Below are 22257 nucleotides of genomic sequence, written 5' to 3'. Positions count from 1 at the left end.
GGAACACAACGTACAACTCAGGGAGAACATTGTGGAGAAGCAGGGTTGCTTATAAAAAAATATCCATAGCTGTGAATAGCTTAAGAAGCACTACTCTGTCTATTATATGGAAGTGGTAATAATATGACCCAGCTGCAAACCTACAAAGACATGACTGTCTAAAAGACCCGTTGTAACTAAAGGGGCTGCATAGATCCACGGCTCTTGTGGGAGAGTCTGTTGGCAGGACAAATATTGGTTGTGCACCACACTTCAGGCTGGACTTTATGGAATAATTAAAATACAAAAAGACATTGTTGAAGGAAAACCATAAGAAGTCGTATTTGCATTTTGCCACAAGGCGTGCATGGGGAGACAGCAAACATATGAAAGAAAGTGCTCTGGTCAGATGAGACTGAAAAACAACCTGCTGGCCCAGTTGTATGGTGGAAAACTAACACTGCAAATCAATCCTGAAACATCAAACCCTAGAGTTGAAACATGTTGATGGCAGCATCAGGCTTAAGGAAGGTTTTCCTTAAACAGCAACTTATCCAAGTTGCTAGGATGGTGGGTGAAGCTAAATACAGAGTAATCCTGAAAGAAAAACAGAGGCTGCAAAATACTTTTTTTCCAAGCATTGCACATACATAAACATCTTTTGTTATGATTATTGAAGACTCGCCAGCAATTGTATTTATTTAGCCCAGAAAAATTGGTTTAAGATCAGATTTTTTAACAACCATAGATCCCATCCAAATTTAGTAAAAACATCAAATTGGTTGACCTATTTGGTCAACAGCAACCACCTTTCAAGACATCAAGAGAAATCTATTTGGGGGCATCCTTTCACCTATCTATTGTGACTGAGCTAGAGACGTAGTCCAAAAGGCTTTCAGCTGTAGATGCAGCAAAGATGGTTCTATAGTGTATTCACTAAATCCAAATGCACACCACTTAATGCAAAATTGCTACTTTGTGTTGGTATTTAAAAAAAGAAAAATAAAGCACATTAAGGTTAGAGGTGGTAACATGACAGAATGAGGAAAAGTTGAAATGGTATGAATATTTTTGTAAGACACTGTATAAACTTTTTTCCTCAATGAGGCTACAAGAAACTAGACTGTCTAGAGATCTAAGGAGATAATAGAGCCATTTCAATACATGTGGCAGCAGATGAGTGATTAGCCTCTGCTAATTCTGTAGCACCACCTCTGCTGGCTTTTCTGGCAATCTGGCCAGAGTGGGCCCCCACTGTGGAACAGCATGGCACTGGGAGTTCTGGTAGCCAGTCTCCCTTTAGCCCTAGGCTGCCTCTACCTTTGGTAAGCTATTCAAGGTTAAAGGGATCCCAGTAGGGTGTTTAACAGTGTTATGTTCTTATCTGAAATCTCTCCAAAATGTGGTGATTGATGCTGAAAAATTTTCCAAAGCTGTTTATGGTGATGTTTTACATCTGAAAGGAAGAATTTGCTTCACTGTTGCAGAGGCAATATTTCTTTCGCAGACCTTTGAATCCACACACCACAGTAATACTCTAATAAAGTAGCAGGGGAAAGTGATCCGAACCATTTTACCATGAGGATGTGCTGTTTGCTACACACACACAGCTTTTGCTGACATTCATTTTGAAACCACTCGGAGCACTTGCGACTCTCGGCAACAATACTGAGGGAAAAATGCCTGCTGAGCTCAACAGTGAATATACCTCTGACCCAGACTGAGGAAAGGGAGATTTATGAAATCCACATGTTTAATACATTTCATTTTGTCCAAGGGATTTGTATTGCTTACCACAGTATTTTAGGGTTGAAACATTCTGAATAGTCACAACTTGTATTGTCTGAGGAGAATAAACCCTGTCCGGTTGTGTCTGCTAAAGATTTGTTTTACAACACCTCCTTTCCCTTTACACACATCAGCCATGCAATGTCTGAGGTATTGCATTCTCTCTCTTTCTATATATATATATATATATATATATATATATATTTATATATATAAATATATATATGAATATATGTCTTTAATCTTTAATGCATAATCCTCTGGAAATCCGCCACATAAATAAAAAAGATACCCTCATATCAGCAGTGTGACAGAAAATAAGTTAGCTGGGTAATTTAATAAAGGAGTGACGCTGGCCTCAGTGTGATACGGTGTGTGACCTCTGTGTGTTCATTGTGCAGCTCAGAGAGGTGAGTGCTGTTCATATTCTGGAAACCCATCCTGTTAGTGGAACATCTGAGGTGACAAACAGAATGCACCATATGGATTAAAGCGCAGGAAGGGTAGTCACTGAAATATTTGCTTTCCCAAAGTGTTGACACAGTATAAAAAAGGAGAGCTGTGGCTTTGCTTTCCTCCTTCCTGTAATCAGGTAGCTGCTATCGCCCTGAAGTGTTTGCCTTCCTAATGGTGTTTCCATTTTGTGTGAGACTGTGTCATTGGCTTCCCATTTTGCCTCTGTCTCCTACCACAAGTAAGGTCCAGCTTACAAAGGTTTAGCATGTAGTTTTTCTTTGTTCTTTTGGGGATAATCTGAAAAAGGTGATAATTATTTAGGAGAGAGAACTGTATTGGAACTTTTGAAAGTAATTGATTGGACTGGATTTTATTTAGGGGTATTAAGATTGTGTAGTTGTTTTGGTCAAAGTTGAATCTGTGCCCCATTCCTACGTCTGTTGTAGCCTCTAACAGCTTATGTCTAAAGATTTATCTTACTCCTTCTTCCCTGTCCCTGCTGAGGACAAGCATCTTAACAGCATAATGGTGCCGACACTATGCTTCACTGTGGGGATGATGTATTTTGAGAATAAACTGCACACAGGGGAACTCCATTTACTTATTAGGTGACTTCTAAAGGTAGTTGGCTGCCCTGGATTTTTAAAGGTTTTCACAGTAAAAGGCCTCACTACAAATATGTCATTTTCCAGCCACTTCGTAATTTGCAGAGACACTGAGATGCACTGGCATGTGTTTGTTTCCATTTGTCTAAGTCTGTCATTCTTCCTTGTTGGCTGTTTCTCCAACAACAGTAGGCGCCAACCTGTGGAGGCTTAGCATGTAATATTTCTGTGTTTGTTCTATTTGGAGGAATCCAAAAAAATGGTGATGAATCGGGTGAGAAAGAGAAGTATTTTGGAAGTGTGGTTACTTACTGCTGTGGGAGGTACTTAATTCATTTAGCAGCTGACCACATAAATCCATAAATAATCCTTTCGGAGAGACCTTGTTTTACATCTAAAATGCACTTGAGTGTAATGTTGACAGATATAGCTTGTGACGAGTGATAGTCAGAATGTATGAGCGCCCATAATGCTGCTGTCAACCACAGGTGCCAGATTGACAATAAGCAGTTCACCTCTGTTTTCATTCAGCAGAATGCAGCAGACAGAACAGGCTCCTCCACTATATTTATTGACTTGTTTTACTAGCCTGAAACAGGGTGCTTTTATACGGGCCTGCTTGGTCTTAAGACTCTCCAGACATTTACATTGTTCCTGAATGAGTTACACACACACACACACACATAAAGGAGCACGTCCGCAGGCAAGGTTAGATATATGCTCTTTTTTTCCCACCTTCTCTTCATATAGAATTGTACAATATTTTATTACCGTGCAATTTTAGATAGTGTTACAGCGTACCTTTTTGTAGTTGCAATTGTGCTCCATTATTTAACATTTGTAGGCTAAATCAAATCTCTTATGTATAACATTTTTAGAAAAACTAGTAAAGCATTCTTCAGACTCCACAATCACACTTGTGAAAAGCCCGTTTTCTGTTTATGCCGTGCCGGATTCAGTCGTATAAAAAAGCAGCGATTTCACAAAGCTCTAAAAATCATCTTTCGCTGACTAATCTGCGCGACTGCGGTGGAAGACGCCAGCACCAGAGCCGAAACTGTGATCCACCACCCAGCCTAAAACTCCAGCAGTATTTACATGATATTTCATTTTAGAATAAACCTATTTTCTTTCCCACTGTGTAGATATTGAACTCTTCTGCACAGATGTCATCTTAACCAAAGCTTATTAAAAAGAAGGACATCAAAGTTGCAGGAACCCATTTATCTTATCGCACTCTAATTGGCCACCACAGGCTGGAGAACAACTGACTCCAAACTAGGAGGCGCAGGGTGGCTGGGGCTAAAGAAAAGGGTGTCTAAAGATCTCTCGGTGGATTTGTTGCCAATAAGTCCCCCAGAATGGAAGCAGGGCTTTTCTTTAGGGGATAAGGCTTTCATACATACATTATAAAATATTATGTGTTGAAATACCATAAAACTTGTGAACACAGGGTTTGATTTCTTTGTTCTTGATGGGTTTTGTGGTGACATTGTCCTGCGCCTGACCTGCTGTCTCAATGTTTGCTTGACATACTTGGAGTTTTTAACATTACAGCTGACAACATGAAGCAATATGCTCTGAAAAGGTCACGTTGCCCGGTAGCCATGAGTGAACTCAGATTAGTTTTTACCGCTCCATATAGTATGTATTGTTTTGAGTTAACCACTCACCGAACAGTGAGTGGAGCTGATTATTTAGCCGAAGTCACTGCAGCTCCATCCAACATTGCGCACAGGCCTGAGGTCAATAATGCACTACAAGGCCCTGCAAAAGTGTTACAGCCCTTCATGTTATACCACAAACTTCAATGTATTTTTTGGGGATTTTATGTGACAGTGTGCTACACAAAGAAGGAAGATGACACATGGATTTCAGCATTTTGTAAAAATAAAAATCCTAAAAGTCTCACATGAATTGTATTTACCCCCTTTGTATTGACACCCCTGAATAAAATGCTGTTTTAACTGACTGCCTTCAGAGTCAACCTAACTAGTAAGTAGAGTCCACCTGTATTCAATTTAATCTCTCAATAAAAACAGCAGTTCTTCGAAGGCCTCAGAGGTTTGTTTGAAAACCCTAGTGAACAAACAGCATAATTGAGAAATAGGAACATTTTAACATTAAATCAGTTTTGTTTGACTATCTGTAATAAGATTTGGGATATCTAAAACTTTTGGGTGGCTGCAATGGCACTGGCTGTTTTAGAAAAAAATGTCAGATATACCACAGTATTGAAAGAGCTCAGCTGTTGGGATATGCGGAAAACACAAACTTCGTAAACTCAATTGTGCAAAGAATTTCAGATTTACTCTCTCCCAACACAATATTTTTTTCTGTGACCGCCGTATATTGTGACTTAAGGCCAAGTTGCATTATAAAAAAGCAACTTGGCCTTAAAAAAGACGATGTTACGCCAAAGATTATGCTAATAGTGTGGTTAAGGATCGACACGATAATGCTGATGCCAGGTTTTTTTTTTGTCAAAAATGTCTATGAATTCTTAAAATATGGCTTAAAATCAAGCTTTAAAAGATAACTTACATGGACACAATGTTCATTTTTAGTGAAGTATGTTTTGCTGTTGAAACTTGCATGCTGTTAAAACTGTTAAAAGACGCTCTGTTTGCAGTTTGCCACAAGCCATGTAGGGGACACAGCAAGCATGTGAAAGAAGGTCCCTTGGTCAGATCAGGCCAAAATTGAAGTTTCTGGTCTATTTGCAAAATAATGTGTGCAGCGCTAAACACTGCACACTAACCTGAAGGCTCCATCCCCACAGTAAAACATGGTAGTGGTAGCATCATGCTATGTGGATGCCAAAACAAGCAGCTTAGTCAGGGTTGATGGAAGATTGGATGGAGGGAAATCCAGGGCAAAGCAAAATACGTCAGACATGAAGTCGTACCCCAGAAGACTTGCTGATGTATTTGCAGCAAAGGTGGTCCTAAGGTATTGATTCAGAGAGGTTATTAGGAATTCTTGCAACACTTTTTTTTATTATTGTAAAAATTATGAAACTATGTACTCATATCTTGTCATATTTTCAATTATGCATTACATAGTGTGGATCTTTTACATAAAAGCCTAATACAACACATTAATGTTTGTGGTTGTGGAAAATGAACTTTTCTATGGCATTGTGTTTTCCACACAAGCATGCCATAAAAAAACCCCAAAAAAACAAAACCATTAATTGCCGGCATAGAGTAACCAAATGCCATCAAGAGCTTGTGCTCTCATTAACCTGGCACCTAATTATGTGCCTCCAGTCTGAGTCCTGACAAGCCCCACCGTCTGAACCCTCAGCTCAGTTTGTGTTTTGCTATGTTGTGTCAGCGCACTCCAACCACAGCCAAGGCACCGTCAGATGAGACAAAAGCTTCTTGCAGCAAAAGGTTCCATCTGCATGCGCCACCACAATGTTCCTCCTGTTAATGCCTTCCATTCCAATTAAATCTGCAACTGTTAATTATTGTAATTATGAGAGTGAGCTCTCAGCATACCCCAACCCCCCTTCGAAACCCCTCCCTCCATGGTGTGTGGAGACACTACGGGAGCTGTTGTGCTGCTTCAGTGGGGCCTTGTCTCTGCTCCATTGAAGCTCTAGCAGGGAATTGAATGTGCAAGGGGACTAGGTGCACATGACAAGGGTGATGTGAGGGAGATTGCACGGTTCATGTTGGATAACTGGGATAGCGAGTCACAGCCAATGGCCACGCCTTCAGTCTAACTCATTAAATGGTGTGTAAAGTACATGCTGGGAGTAATTAGCACCAAATAACCTCTTTTTGCTACCTTGTTCGCAGGGCATTGCACAGCAACAAAATGTGATGTATTGTCTGTGGATTTACAACAAATGTATTCAGCTACTTAAATGTAATAAGAGACGATATTCCAAAAGTAGTAATTTGCTTGAAAACAGACAACTTTCAGCAGTTGCCTTGACCAGTGTTAGGCTGGTTGGAAACTAAAAAATCTAATGTTTTTCCAATCAGTTAATGTGACCATCCCTAGCTGTACCAGGTCGGGGTAATACTCTTTGGTGTTAAATCTTTTATGGAGTCAAGGAGATTTGAACGGAACCCTGGCAGATTTATTTTCAATGAGCTAATTTCTACGTCAATGGACTGTTTAAATGAAGTGAGATGAAGAAGAGAAACATAAGAAGCTATTTTAAAAAGATCTATTTTTTGTGAAATTTTGAGACATGTCTGCAGTTCATTCTGGCTGTGAGGGAGAGAGAGCAAGACTTTCAGCAAATAGCAGGAAGACTGAAAAGAGTACAGAAAAATATATCCGTTTATCCTTTTGTGCTTTAAATCTCTGTTATGGAACATGCTGGATTTGTTGGCGGTCTTTTGGAAATCTCTGAGGTAAGAAAAAGATCTGTCATAATGCTAACCATGCTAATCACTAATATAGGATGCTAACTGTTTATAATATAAACTCTGTAAAACCTCCAGGAAAGCCAGCCTGGCACAAATCTTGCAAACAAGAATGTTAACTGTATGAATTTTAGAAAACTATTTTTTTATTATTCTTATTATTGTTCTTGAAGAGAATCTGAAATAGTTTAAGATCAGTATCAGCCAGTCACAGCTTTACAAAATCTGTAGATCTAAAATTGGCCACAAAATTTGGATTGCTTCATGCCTATACATTTATTATACAGAACAGACAATGGTGTTGTTTTTTTGTATGTTATTATGAAACTAAAGTCTCACTGTGTTCTTTGGGATGCAGTTGCGATGGACCTGAAGTGATGTGTTGAGTATAAGGAGAGCTGAAAAACAGTGGATGGCCGGCCGGCTGCCTGTTAGGTCTCTGCATATCTCCACATCCTCTTTGGCCTGCTTCTGTCACAAGCTGTTGTTCGGCTTGGACCTGATCTGCCCGGCTATTCTGTGTGCTGTGCTTTGCAGACCTAGCACATACAGAAACCTGCAATATAGAAACAGCACAATTGCTCGGAAACATTACCAATATCTAAGACAATGTTTGTGAGTGTTTTATTAGCTTTATCAGTGCTCTGAAACAAATCAGAGTGTCACGAACAGTGAAACTAATGTGTCATTACTTCAGTCGCCTCGTATTAAAGTACTTACATGCATCCACAGCTAGCGAAGGTTTTTGGATTTACAATTTGGAGCTGAATTCTCTTTTAAAAAGACACAGAAGCAAAGAGAAGCTCCTTCTGCTTCAGGCAAAGCATCCTTTTTTGTAGATTCACTGCAAAATCTAAATGATGGACTGTCAACTCTCATGCAGAAATGGCACTGCAAAGAATAATCTCTCTGGCAGTGGATCATGGTTGACTGTATGCTACCAATGCTGTTTTTTTGCTTATTCGGGCACGTACATGGAAACAAGAATGTATGCACAGGTCAAAGGTACACAAACACAACATATATACTTCTACACTGAAATGCTTCAAGCCTAAATCCTTTCTTCTGAAGTGCGAAGTAAAATATATGGGATTAATATCATGAATGGCATTATTTTTTCACCTCCAGCCCTAAGAATAACGCATGCTTGGCTTGGTGTCTGGATGAAGTTTTGCCCTCATCTTTGCCTGGTTATCGGTGTGTACGAGACCTGCTGTGTGACCTGGTTTCATGCAATCTCCAGCTTCTAATTAGGAGGTAGCAGAAAGGCTGGAACAAGAGAAGGAGTGATTAGTTGCCTTTGGGTATTTCATAAGTGGCTTTCAGTGCCACATTTGCATTATTTGCTTCGGGTCTGAATAACAAATCAGCCTACCTTTTTCAGCAAATTGAGGCTAGCATCTAAAGACCATCAATACATGAAATCTAAAATGAAACGGAAGAAAGCAAATAAGCGGAACATGCTAATACAATATAAGTAGGATGAAATGAAATATTGAAACATGAGGTACAATAACAGTCCCCAACTGAGCAGGGATGATATTCTCTAACAGACTGAGCATGCTTTTTTGCGGTCCCCAAAGATTGGGGATGTTCCCCTAAAAAAAAACCAGTGTCCTTGTTTTGTGGATTATTCTGTGACCATCAGACCATGTGAACCATGCTGATGGAGCCCCATGCTGTACGAGTCCTGTAGGGTCAGTCAGTGTGCTGATCTGTAGCGGAGGTCTTGTCCACTTATTTGGCCGGTCTCCCCGACCGCTGCGTGCGGCCACCGCAGTCAGATCTGGTCAGCAATCACTAGTCTACTTGGCCGTTTGCCTGCGCCGAGTCTTGGAGGGCAGGAAACAAAGTGGGCACTCCACGTATAGACACACAGACAAAAACACACATCACACACGATCACAGCGAGTGACAGTGGCTCTTGTTTACCCCAGGACCCCCACCCTCCATCAGCCTCCTTTCATCCTCTCCTTCTAGTCTGTCATGTTGCGTGTCACTTCCCGCAAATGTCAGTGCCACCGTGGGACAGTGATTAATTTTGGTGTGCCTGGCAAAATGTCTTCAAGATGTTTGTTTGGGTTGTCTTTTCCCACCCCCTTGCCCACCCCCGTTTCCCTGCATGTCTTGGAGTCGTGGGTCGAGAGTGGCAAGCACCCCTCCTCCATCCTTTACGCCTCCTCGCCGCCCTCCCTACTGCTGTCAGGCCTCCTCTTTAGTGGGGGGAAGGACTGCCCCGTCATCTTCGACGAGGGACAAAGACTACCTGAACTGACAGAGATCTTCTTTTCTGACCAGAGCCACTTTTTGTCACTCCCCCTCTCCACCACCACCAATGCCTCCATGACTGTCTGTTTAGTGTGTGCTGCTGGTGTATGATGGGAGAAGTCTTGACCTGGCACTGGGGGGCTGCAACACTTCACTGTCAGCGTGGCTGATTAGCTTATCACTCACTGCACTAGGAGGAAATACATCACCATTCCAGACAGGGATTCCCCAGTTTCCATCTTACTCCCTGCCTTCTTTCAGTCAGCTTCCTATTATCGAGAGAAAGCATCATTGTCCGTGGCATTCTTTCAGCCTCATTTCTCTAAAACCAAAAGAGCTTCCCTCTGTTTTTAATAAAATCAGAACTGCCAGATTATTTGTAGAAAATCACATCCTAAATGTCCATTGTACAGGCTTTTTAGCGTTTGAGGAGTAAAGCAGTTCAAGCCATTACACCAATTCATTCCTTTCAACTCGCTCAACAAAGAAAGTGAAACACAAAGTGGCGAATGTGCTTTGGCTTCCCCACAGTGCAGTATCAGGTATGGTAATTACTCTGCCACTAACATTGGGAATAGTTAATGTGTATTAATGTGTTAATGGCATGTTAATTACTGTACGTACTATGGAGTGCCTGCAGGCATTCTTTTGGATTCTTTGTGCCATGTGGAAGTAGGCCAACCTTTTTTTTTTATAAAAAAAGAAAAGGCCTTTAAGAATGTCGATAAAAGAGGATCCTTATGTTTCATTTGTCAGAACAAAGGATCGTCAATGGTAATGTGAGCCAGTTCCCGGCTTCTACAGCTGAAGGTTACTGATCCAGGCGCCACGACAAAGAGGATGATATGAAGTCAAATGAGACGCACAACACGGCTGCAGTGACACTGGCCTCTTTGTGAAATGGATACCCTAAGCCCTCTGTAGTCTCTGGTGTGTTGCTTTGGCAGCGGGTTTTAATAACACGGTGGATTAGAAGGCTCAGATGCTGAGTGCCAAGCTCGAGTTAAAGCCTCACCTTGGACGAGCCTTAGGAAGAAGAGGGATGATGTGCTCCTCCACATCTTCCACCTCCTTCTGGAATCTTCACCGCTCACCCTATCCACTCTACAGCTTTAAGAGAAATGACCTTTGCAAATATTGGCACAAAATAAATTCTGTTTCGATTAGTTAGCTTTTGGAGACCTTTGTGGATCAATGCAATTAAATGAACAGAGTGTCAATACATAGTTGGAGCTGTTCATTTGGGACGCATGGCCAGGGAGGAGCTGCTGGAGGTCAGGGTTATTTCTAATGAATAGAGGTGTGATGACACATCCATGTTTTAGTGAACCAATGTGGGTTCACTAAAACAAGATGAAACACGATTTTGGGGTATTTAACAATTTCCTATTTCTTGTTTCAAATGAAAGTGTGTCATAAATCACAGATTGTCTTTCAAAGAATCTGTAAAGAGTGTTGAAAAATCCAGTACCTCATCAGACTAGACCATTCTGTATGTGGCGGTTTGTATGCTTGTCTAATTCTAAAGTGGTCTTATGCCAAAAAAAAGTTTAAAAAGCCCTTTATGTGGTTGTACAAACAGAATGAAGGCTTTTATACATCTCAAACTGTTTTGAAGAAACTCTGCTTTTTGTAGACTAATGTTTAGGCTTGATAAATCTAAGTATTTTAGATGTTGAACTAGACATGATCAAATGCATGATCAAAATCCAGACTCATTAGAAAACTAGTGAAGTAGCCATTTACTTGATAGCAGATCCTAATTTCAGTGTCATTAGCGGCTAACGCTTAGCCTGTCCAGGTCTTATTACAGTGCATAGAAGTCATTCGTATCTTTCTTTGTTTCTCTGTCATTGTCTTCTTCTTACCAATATAAAAATGGTGGAGGAATACTTTAGTGACTTAAAACATCTGTACACTCCAAAACTGCTTCCTTTCTTGTTTCAAAATAGAGTTTAAAAATAGACATGAGCTGGTAACTGACATCAATGTATAACTTGGTTTTAAAAAGCTAAGACTTCAAAACCACAAATATATGTTCTGTCATAATGTTCCTACGGTGTGAGATCCTTGTTATAAGTGCCAGAGTGACTGGAGTTTTTCTCTACCTATATGGAGAATTGGGTAATGCAGCACCGCACCACCTCCATATTTTTCTGTGCACTGCCAGTCAGCTGGTGGAAAGAATGCTTCCACACATATTCCCTCCGCTTACAACAAAGACTAAAAAAAAAAAAAAACACCAGAAAATAATGGTAAAGAGGATCCCCACCCATCACTCTTGTTAGAATAACACTGCTTTAAAAATACAGTTGGCAAACTATAGCCTGACTAATTACCCAGGTAATATTAGCTTGTAATTTCCCAGTGCTACTCCAAAATCCAAAAAACATAAATTATGTATATATAACATTTATTATAAAATTTGTATTAAATATGTTCTATTATTTTCCAAGCAATAGGGATAATTTATGATATTCAGTTATGAATTTAAGCAATTAGTTTGTGTATAATTGCTTTAATTTGTATGTAAAAAACATGAAACCAGGTTATTTTAACAGAACCTTCTAGGGGCCCATTCTCTAGTATTAACCATACAAACGAGGTGCCAAGCTTAAAGCACTTACCTTTCTATCTGAAGCTCGTAATTGTAGCTTACGCTAATAGAGTAACTAGATTGTGATTCACTTTATAGAGAAATAGAAATGTTAATATTGCAAGATTTTGTTACACATCCAGTAACAGGCTGTTTTGGAGACAGAAGTGGAAGAAACAGTCACAATCTTAGAGGGTGAAATACTCGCAAAATCATGTCACTTCTACAGAGAAACTCAAAAAAAGCTTTAAGTTATTGAAACAGGAACGTTCCAAATAAATCTCAGGCTTTATTTGCAAGGGCTGCCTCTCTTTCAACATGTTGTCTTGAGGCTTGACAGTGGAGTAAGTGCCACAGAATGAGTTTGGAGAAGCCCTGAGGAACCCCTTTCCTCTTCAGCAGGCCACATTAACCCAGCAGGGCTCTGCCTTTATGGCTCTCCTGCTCACACTTCAGTGATGAGAGTAAACAAGCAGCAGGCCAAAGGTCAGCTAAGCCACAGAATAAAAGAGGGCACAAGGGGGAAAGGAGGTGGGAGGAAAGGAGAGCGGCCCGAGGCGCTGCTCATATCACTGTCAGGGCTTCAAGCAGGGAGTGATGTACGAGACAACGGCCTTGAACCGGAAATGATTATAAACAGAGAGCACTGGGGGTGGAAGAGGAAAGAGCTGCATTGTCTTTATCTGTCAAATTTACTTCTTACTTTGGATCAGATAGTTGCAGTAAAACCTGGACAAAATGAATAGGGGAACCAGCCCTGACAGATAGACTTGGATTGATCACAGTGTTCCCTTTTTGTCTCAATCAAAGATGAGGAATGAGGAACAATCATGCATGCATGTGGTTTTTCCCAGCGGCCCCCACCTGTATTGTTGAAAGAATGATGAGGCCGATTAAGGACACGTGGCATCATTATTAATATAACTTCTGATTTTCCTTTTCATTTTTGCATTTTTAAACGCATTCTGGTAATTAATTGAGCCGGCGTCATCATTGTGGCCCATGTGAAATAACTGCACCATGTATCGATTTTTCATTCTTAAGTTCTCATCACTCGCAGGCTTTAGCAAGGTGACTCTCCCTTTGCACTGAGATTAATCCCACTTTGACTGTGGAGGTGGATTAGAACTCAAACTTGTTTTAATACCCATATCATCAGAAAAAAAACCATAAAAGGATAAAGATTTGAGCTGAAAAGCAGCTCTGCGACGATGAAATACAACTGGAATTGTGAGTTAGATTTGTCTGCCACACAGCAAATTAAAGATATTATCTCGCTGCAGGTTATATTGTGGAGCTGTGTGATGATGTTCAGCTTAAGCAGTGAATCCTAAATCTTTAGCTCCTCCAACAAAGGTTCACAGTATGGGACAGAGATAGAGCTTCTTGTATAGTTTTTATTGTAATTTCTTTGGTGCTTTTGTCCCTCCCAACACATGTTATGAATGACCAGCTTGAGCTGCTGTGGCACAAACACACCCTTGGCGGACTCCTGCAGGGCTGTCTGCTTCTCGGAGCAGTGGAGTAATCATTTTTATCCCGCTGATTTCCCAAATAGAAATGGACACATATGATAAAAGTGTCGTGGCCACTCCACATGTCTGTGAAATAACAGGATTACATGTCACTTTCCAATGTTTTGCCGCAAATGGCCACAATATTGCGTGCAGGAACTTTGGTGGTAATTCATGGCGAGAGACAAGTAGCTCTTTATGGTCTGTGATTATTTAGTTTGAATGAAACCAGTGATTTATGCCCATTTAGCTGAAAAGCCCTGTAAATTCCCCTCAGCTGTGTTTTCCACTGGATGTAGAGTGAGTGGAGTGAAAGTGACAACTGGGTTTGGTGTGGAATAGTGCGCCGCGTCCCAGAGTTATATTTAATATACCTGACATGAAAAACGCACCTACCTACTTACCACCACACACAGCACAAAGGAATAGCTGTGGCCTGCTGAGCTCCGGTTGAAGCGGGGAGTGGGAGTAAATAGCAAATTAGGAAATATGAACTGTTATGGCAGATAAACCACCAGCTATTAGAGCATGCTGAGGTATGTAGCCAGGCGTCTGGTCAATCAACATTTGAGCTACGTGCCCATTTTTTGTTTCATGCTGCACAACAAGCTGGAGCAGAAAGCGGTGGAGTCAGGAGTAATGTGCAAATGCAGTGTGATGTGGACGGGGGTTAGTGGAGCAGTGGCAGATTGTCCACTTGGATGGCTTGGCTCTGCAAGCATGATGGAGCCCTGTCCAGCATCTCAATGTCTCCAACACAAATAGGCACATTCATCCACTCCTCTCACACCATTACACCTAAAAGACTTGAAGCCAGCCCATCCATAAATAGAGGCAAATTTGTTTTTTGCTGGCACTGTGACCGAACAAAACACCAACAGGGGCGAGGAGGCCACAATATGTTGCCTAGATTTTTCTGTTGCTGTTATTTTTTATCCCAAGATTGTTTTTGTTTAAGAAGGACACAAGAGGAAAGGCGTTGTTTTCTGTTGTGTTTTTACTCCTGTGGACAGTGGCAGTTCCTGCATGGATGGCATCCTGCACCACCCAACCTGAATCCTTATTTTGTTTTCACAAATAGAAGAAGGTTTTCAAAATTCACAAATTGTGTTTTGAATATTCTCCTTTTAATTTATACAGATTAAGTTTAGGTTTAACAAGTCAAGTATTTAAAAAACGTCTATCGCTTTTGTCAGCTTTTATAAAATCTCAAACTTCGTTTCAAATAATCTGTCTTCAGTACACAACTATTCAGCTCAGGTTTAACCAGAGTAAGTATGAGTTTGGACTAGAGAGAATAGATTGCTGTCCAGATTCCTTAAAAAACTGTGAAATTACTTTTTTAGCTCTGCGTAAGAGATACCATCTTAAGCATCATTAGCCAGCGTCGGTGTATAGCCATATCTTGCACAACACCAAGAGACAATGCTCCACCCTCATTTAGTAGATATCCAAATAAGTCATATAGAACTTGTTTCGCCTCAAACTTTATTTGTTGTGCCCCCCAGGCTGTGGCACCCTGTGCAGTGAGCCATATCAACCATATAAAAAACCGCCACGGCCTATGGATGGAGGGGTCAGTCGGTTAAGGATTGGTATTAAGGCTTCTCTGATTTCGTGCCCACTGGCTAATACAATAGAGCCTCTAATCATCTTAGTTAGAATCCAGGGGCTGTGCATATCTTAATGAAGCCGTAATGAGCTGTTGAAAATCCCTGAATTGCAAGAGGGATTATTGAATCGAAACAACTCTGGCAATCATAACGTTTGAGTGGCCACTCAGTATTTACTGCCTATTGAGCCACCTTTTTATCCACTTACCCAAACTGGATTGGCTCGTGCTTGGTTTTTGCTGTAATTTTGACCCGCAGTGTTTTTGTGTTTGTTTACTCTCTGGAAAGCCCTGGTGTTGTGGCTGCAATGCCAGGGCACCCAGGTGTGAATGTATGCTATCTGCTGTGTGATTACGAAGCGCTGAGGGGCTGCAGAGACAGGCAACCAAAGGAAACAAACAGCAGGATCTGTGAGCAAAAACAGATTTCACAAATAGGCCCTTTGCTTATGACTAACTTAGTGCTAATCTTACTGTATGAAGATTTTATTCTACCCACACAGTGCTTATTACATTCTCTAATACAGCAAAATATAGGGCTAGAAAATAATATACAGAAAATAAAACAAATCCAAATTAGAAAAAACATTTCAAGATTCTGGGGATCCCTACAGTCGGTTTGTGGAAGACAGAGACACTTGGACTAGGTATAGCTTCCTGTTTAGCATCCTTTCACAGAGTAGAAATGCCACTTTACTATTGAGCAATTGTCAGTTTATGGATGTTGCTGTCATGTCAGCTTTCCTGTACACACAGTGTGCAGCGCAGTGAGTAAATAAAAGAGAACAGACATAGATGCGGGCGACAGGAACACAACACATTCACATGAGGCGCTCAGTTCATAGCTATGAGGTAGAAATCACAGCATGGGAGACTATAGACAGAATGCATTTGATTGCACTTGACTGTTCAGTCAATGTTTTCTAAAATTTATACAGTTTTTTTGTTGCTCTGAATGGCATTTGCTGAAGGTTTGCTCTTTTTTGTGCTTCTGCAGGTCTCAGCATCCGGGGTGCCCAGGAGGAGGACCCTCCAGACCCCCAGCTCATGCGTTTAGACAACATGCTGCTGGCAGAGGGAGTGGCAGGACCGGAGAAAGGTGGCGGATCCGCTGCAGCCGCAGCGGCAGCTGCAGCCTCGGGCGGAGCGGCCGACAACTCCATTGAACATTCTGACTACAGAGCCAAACTCACACAGATCAGACAGATCTACCACACAGAGCTCGAGAAATACGAGCAGGTAAGGAGGGGTCTTTGCAAATTCCAGGGTCATGTTCTTCCCAGGGATTTGTGTCAGGATTGATCTTTTGCTTTATTCCAGCATTCAGTGTCCACAAGTATTTAAACATCTGAACATTTTTACAATTTGTCAAAATGGGATGGAAACAGATTGAAGGTTTTCATTCTTTTTTTCCAAATTTTCCCTCAGCTTTGACCAGCTTCCCAGTTTTGGCTGAAAAAAATAAATCTTCACAATATGATTCTGCCATCACCTTGGAAATGGTGTGTTAATTTTCTACCACATTGTTTTTTGCCATGTAGACCAAAAAGCTCAATTTTGGTCTAATCTGAACAGAGCAACGTCTTGCACGCGCTTGCTGTGTCAATGACCTCACTTTTATTTTAGCTTTTTATGGCATTCTTATCAAAATTGTGGAGTGTAAGATTTATAGTTGTGCTGTCAATGGATTCTCCCAACTCAGCTGTGGATCTCTGCAGCTCCTCCAGAGTTACCATGGGCCTCTTGGCTGATTCTTTGATTAATGCTCTCATTGTCCAGCCTTTCAGTTCAGGTTGATAGCCATGAGTTGGCTGTCTTGCAGTTGTGCAGTTGTGTCCATTTTCAGATGACGGATTGAACAGTCATCTGTGAAATGTTTCAAGTCTGGCATAACCTATTATAACCTAACCCTGCTTTGAACTTGACCTCATTTCACACATCTGCTCTGTTCCCTGGTCTTCCTGATGCTTTTGTTCACAAACGAACCTCTTATGCCTTTACAAAACAGCTGGATTCATACTGTGATTAAATTACAGATGAGTGTAGTCCATTACGTGACTTCTGCAAGCAGTTGGTTCACTGGATTTTAAAAGGTTTTGAGGACCACAACTTTCCTGTACTTGGTGTCGGTATATTGCATAAAATGCCAGAGAATACACAGAGGTTTATAGTTGTAAAGTGACGAAATGTGGAATAGTCCATTTTTTTATTTTATGTAGTTAAAGAACATTTTTATCCATGTTTCTTTTTAAATATTAAAACATTTACATGACTTCTTTATGGTGAATGTTGAGATGTATTTCAGAGTTTAGGCTACTGCAGTGAGAGCAGCTTGCTATGCCCTCCATTACTGTGAACATTCCTGGTAATATGAAGAGAGAGAACAGCTCCGGAAAATAAATTGCAGTACTATGCACTATGTTGTAGATGATCATAGAGATCCCAAGGATTGTACTCGTCATCTTTGTTCAATAAAAAGTATGATCAGCTCCTTCACCTTGCACTTTGAGCCTCCCATTAAGCACTGAGGCATTATGGGTTTAAAGAAAAGGTGTAACAGTGATGCCTCAGCAACCCAGTGAGCTAAATTAGACTAATTTACTCTGTGTTTTGCGAGAGTAGGTGCAGGGGCACACAACACTTTGCCCGGAGTAAATGCATCTTTCTTAAGGGTGTTTCCATGTTTTAATTATCTAAATGTAAATACTTAACGAATTTTACTTAGAGTAATGAGCTAAAGTGTGCACTGCGTAAATGAGTTATTCTAATTAATCTTGTATGAACTACTGGTATAACGGAAGTCTGTTTGAATTCACTCTGTGCCATGGCCAAGCAAAAATTGCAAATGTGCACTTATTGAAAGATGACTTCATCTATTATGTCATCAGAGTCACATGAGTACTAAAGCACTCTGCTGAAGTTAATTTGATGAATGAAAAATTTAAATAACTGTTGGAAAATCAATCGGTGTTTTTTTTAATGTTTGTGATTACAGATGACTCACTTTGGTTGTTTATGCCTTTCTGTTTCCGTTCAGGCATGTAACGAGTTCACCACCCATGTGATGAACCTGCTGAGGGAACAGTCTCGCACGCGGCCCATATCGCCCAAAGAGATTGAGCGCATGGTGGGAATAATCCACCGCAAGTTCAGCTCCATCCAGATGCAACTGAAGCAAAGCACCTGCGAGGCTGTCATGATCCTGCGCTCCAGATTCCTTGATGCCAGGTCTGTGGATTGGGTGTGTTTAGCGTACATGTGGGCACGGTGTATATAAAAAGAATACACATTGCTGATATAATGCCAGGTTTTTGTGATGTTAAAAAAAATAATTTCAGAACACTTTCAACCTTTATTGTGATCTATATCATGCATTGATCAACCGAAAAACACATCAAATAAAGAAAAAAAAAATCTAAAAAATAAAAACTGAAATAACCTGGTTGCATAATTGTGCAACCCTTATATATTGGTACCTAGTGGAAATTCAGTTTTTACTGATTGTGACCTACATGGGACAACAATCTTCTGTATTCTCCATATGTCTGAGCTAAAGACTATAATTAGGTGACAGAAGCTTTGTCTTACAAAAAAAAAAAACATTCAGGCCTTGCTAAAGTTTCCCAAAACCTTGTGAAAGAATTTGTTATGATCAGATGGAACCAAACTTCAACTTTGTGCCACAATTCTAAGTGATATGTTTGTTACAAAAAGAAAATACCACATCATCCAAGGAACACCATGCCCACAGTTAAGAAAGGTGGAGGCAGCGTCGAGCACTGATGTGGTGGAACTAGACTTTTTAATAAGGTGGAAGAAATCATTAATAATTTTAAATTTCAATCAGTTTTTTTTTTTTTACCAAAAACCTTCAGGTATCAGCAGGAAAGCTGAAGAAGAAGGATTTAATTTTTCTACACCACAGTACGTTCCAGTACCAAAAATCAACAAGAAAACAAAGAGTTTTGTAACGGCCTAGCCAGAGTCCAGAACAAAATCTGCCAGAAAATCTTTTAGGTCACCTGAAACTGGCTGTGCACAAGAGTCGTCCACACAGTCTGATATATATGCAGAACTTTTGGAAGCCGGAGTGGTCAAACATTGTCAAGTCAAGATGTGAAATGCTGATCGACTCTAATACAGAATTAGTTTAAAAGGGTGCACACTTTGGCAACCAGGTTGTTGTAACTTTTAAAATTTTTTTAGATGTTTGCCTCTAACAGATTTCAGTAAAATTACATAGGATATATGTAATTCTTTTATGTAACAGAGACATGGCATTTTAACAGGTGTAACCTTTTTATACCCATAGATTATTTGTGTATTAGGTATTCAAAAACTTCCTTTTGCTGCTGTATGACCCACATAAGCAAACCCAGTGGGCGGGGGAGTTTCTGCAGACTTTTGAGCAGGTCTGAAGTTATCCCTGCCTTTTTAGCACAACACACAGTATGAGCACCACAGAGATGCATGAATTTAATTACATCCATGTTCCATGCATTATCCATTTTGAAGACAATCATGGCCCTACACCTGAGAGCGGTTAAGACCAAATGAAATGGGGGCCAAGTCATGTGTAATGGATGGAAGGGAGGTCATCCGCAGGTGTTGTTGATTACTCTAATCACTAACAGTAACTGTGCAATATGGAGCTATGCCGAGAGCAGCACAAGTTCTGGCCAAACAAGCCGAGTGGAAGCACATTTGCTGCCCGCTGCCTGCGTGGAGCACGATAAACAAGGCAAAATAAGCAAATGCCTAACAACATGATAAGTAGTGCCCTTCGGAGGGAATGGGACCCAGATCTAGTTAGAGTTTTCCTTGTTTTTGCCACTGAACCCAGGGCTGTGGCACTTCAGGAGCAATGCTCAACTGTGCATGCCCTGATTTCTATAATGCACCGAGATGCACTCCGACTGGGCTTTTGCTCTCCATCACGAAGCCCACCCATCCGCTGCACTAAACTCTCCACATTACACGCTTGGACTGGAGATTGGAGAACAACAGACCAAATTAAACACTGTATGTGTTTTGAGACTGTGTGTGTCAGCTTATTGGGGTCCGAGTGTGCTCTTTTTATGTCCTGGACACAATATTCTGCTCCCGTAGGCACTTAAAAACAATTCCTCATTATTTGCACCATTTATGTGTGAGACTGATTGTGCAGTCCAAAATGGACAGGTTCACGCTGGTCTCTCTAACCAGCTTTTCTCTGTCTGTTTTTTTTTTTTTTTTTTTTTTTGCTCTCTGCTCAGGCGAAAAAGGAGAAACTTCAGCAAGCAGGCAACAGAAATTTTGAACGAATATTTCTACTCGCATCTCAGCAACCCATACCCGAGTGAGGAAGCTAAAGAGGAGCTGGCCAAGAAGTGCAGCATCACCGTTTCCCAGGTGGGTAGCGCCCCTCTAACAGTGGGCTGCTGGGCAAAATGAGATGGGGGAGCCTAGAGGGATCATTACAGTGGGTCACACCACCGAGGCACAATGTCCTCTGCTAACCTTGACATTGTGACTGCCTAATGATGCTTCAGTCAAGGCTGGTCCCAGTCAGTCAGAGCAGGGCCACGGGGAAGGGAGGCCTATATCATCTTAGCCTCAATCATAGCACTATGCTGTCCTTCCTTACTGTGGGTCCCCTGACATTTTTCCTTCTCATTCCCGTCCACCATGTTTCCTCTTTCCCTCTCTCTCTGTTGCCCGGTCAGTCGTTCAGGTCATAAGCTGGGGAGATAAAAATGGCATCATCCATTACTTTAAGAAAAGCAGTTAAAGGCTGGTGCTTCAAAACTCTTGGTGAAATTGGGTATGTTTTACCTTCAAGTGGCCTGGCAGGAGCCTGCTAATTCACTGTTATACCTTACACTTAAAGATGAGGCCTTCCCTCTTTCTATATATCATAGCCTCCTCATTGGGTACACCTGAAGGCAATATCCCTCACATCTAACACCCCTCCTACACATCCAAAGTATTACTATCCTGTGCTCTCCTTTTTTTGTGCTGCTGTGATTGTGACTACTATAAAGATTTTTATCCTCTGTTGTTCTGTGGCTGTCCTCGTGAGACACAATAACATGGAAACATGAATCTATACAATTATCTGCAGTGTTTTGTGTGTGTGGGGAGGGGGTATATTGAGTGTAGTCGTGAAGAGTCAGATACTGTAAAAGCCCATTCTTTTTTGCCTTCAGGGGGTGGGAAGCACCATCACAGTATCACAGGTATGTCATAACCTCTCCTGATCCACTGTTTTCATGTTCTTTGAACCTCCTTCTTTTAATTTTATTTATTTATTTTTTTGAATGTTGTAGGATTACAGTTTTCTCCACTGCACAGAACCTTTCCCCCTCTCACACATGGATCAATGCTAATGATAGAGAAAAGAATGTGAAGTTTGACTTTACATTTAAAGAGTGATTGACACTATTCAGCATTTACCTACAATTTACCTGCAAGTTTCTAAGATCTATAATTGCATCACACCCACGTAATCACCATACTGTGTGTAACAATGTGTCATATTCCTCTTTAGTCATTTATTATCATTATTGATTACTTTTATGTTTTTCCTTTTTTAATTTTATTTAATGCTACAATTTATTTTGGTTTGTGTTTTTCTATGTGTTTCTCCACATAGGGCACTGTTTCTTTGCACTTGAGTGAAAGAAAGACTCAGTCTGTGTTAACATTTTCTAGTAGTTGTTTTTTTCAAAGTACCTGAACTCAGACAGTATTTGAAAGGTTCTTCTTGAAGAGTGCATGCCAGACAGTCTTACTGACCCATTCTAGTTGGGGCACAACAATACATCTAGATTTTAGCAACACTTTTTATAAATCTATTTTTTTGTTTTCAATAATACAATACAAGTATTATATATATTAATTGTCTTTTAAATAATCCTTGAATAGTGCAGAATAATTCAGTCTAGGTTTGACTAGTGCAAAAACTGTTGCTTTAATACGGGATTAATTCTAGATGCCTGAAAAATAGAACAAAAGTTTCATGCATCTTCAACTATAGATAGAAATTTTAAGGACAGGTTTACTACTTTGA

General features: G+C 40.6%; 1 protein-coding gene across 9 annotated transcripts in view; it reads left to right on the top strand.

Moving 5' to 3' along the window:
• Window positions 1-22257, top strand: part of pbx3b (pre-B-cell leukemia homeobox 3b) — a 77904-nt gene that overhangs the window by 43218 nt on the left and 12429 nt on the right. For 5 of the 9 annotated variants that reach the window (XM_047381335.1, XM_047381336.1, XM_047381342.1 and 2 more), the window contains exons 3-6: window positions 16204-16445; window positions 18244-18434; window positions 20462-20597; window positions 21395-21424. In XM_047381335.1, coding sequence (XP_047237291.1) covers window positions 16204-16445; window positions 18244-18434; window positions 20462-20597; window positions 21395-21424 — 599 coding nt within the window. The remainder of the gene's footprint in view (window positions 1-16203; window positions 16446-18243; window positions 18435-20461; window positions 20598-21394; window positions 21425-22257) is intronic. The other 4 variants (XM_047381337.1, XM_047381338.1, XM_047381343.1 and 1 more) reach the window with 1 other exon arrangement.

The sequence above is a fragment of the Girardinichthys multiradiatus genome, chromosome 12 (assembly GCF_021462225.1).
Source record: "Girardinichthys multiradiatus isolate DD_20200921_A chromosome 12, DD_fGirMul_XY1, whole genome shotgun sequence".
NCBI lineage: Eukaryota > Metazoa > Chordata > Actinopteri > Cyprinodontiformes > Goodeidae > Girardinichthys > Girardinichthys multiradiatus.
The sequence above is the reverse complement of the archived record's forward strand: the minus strand, read 5'-3'. Positions and strand labels throughout refer to the sequence as shown.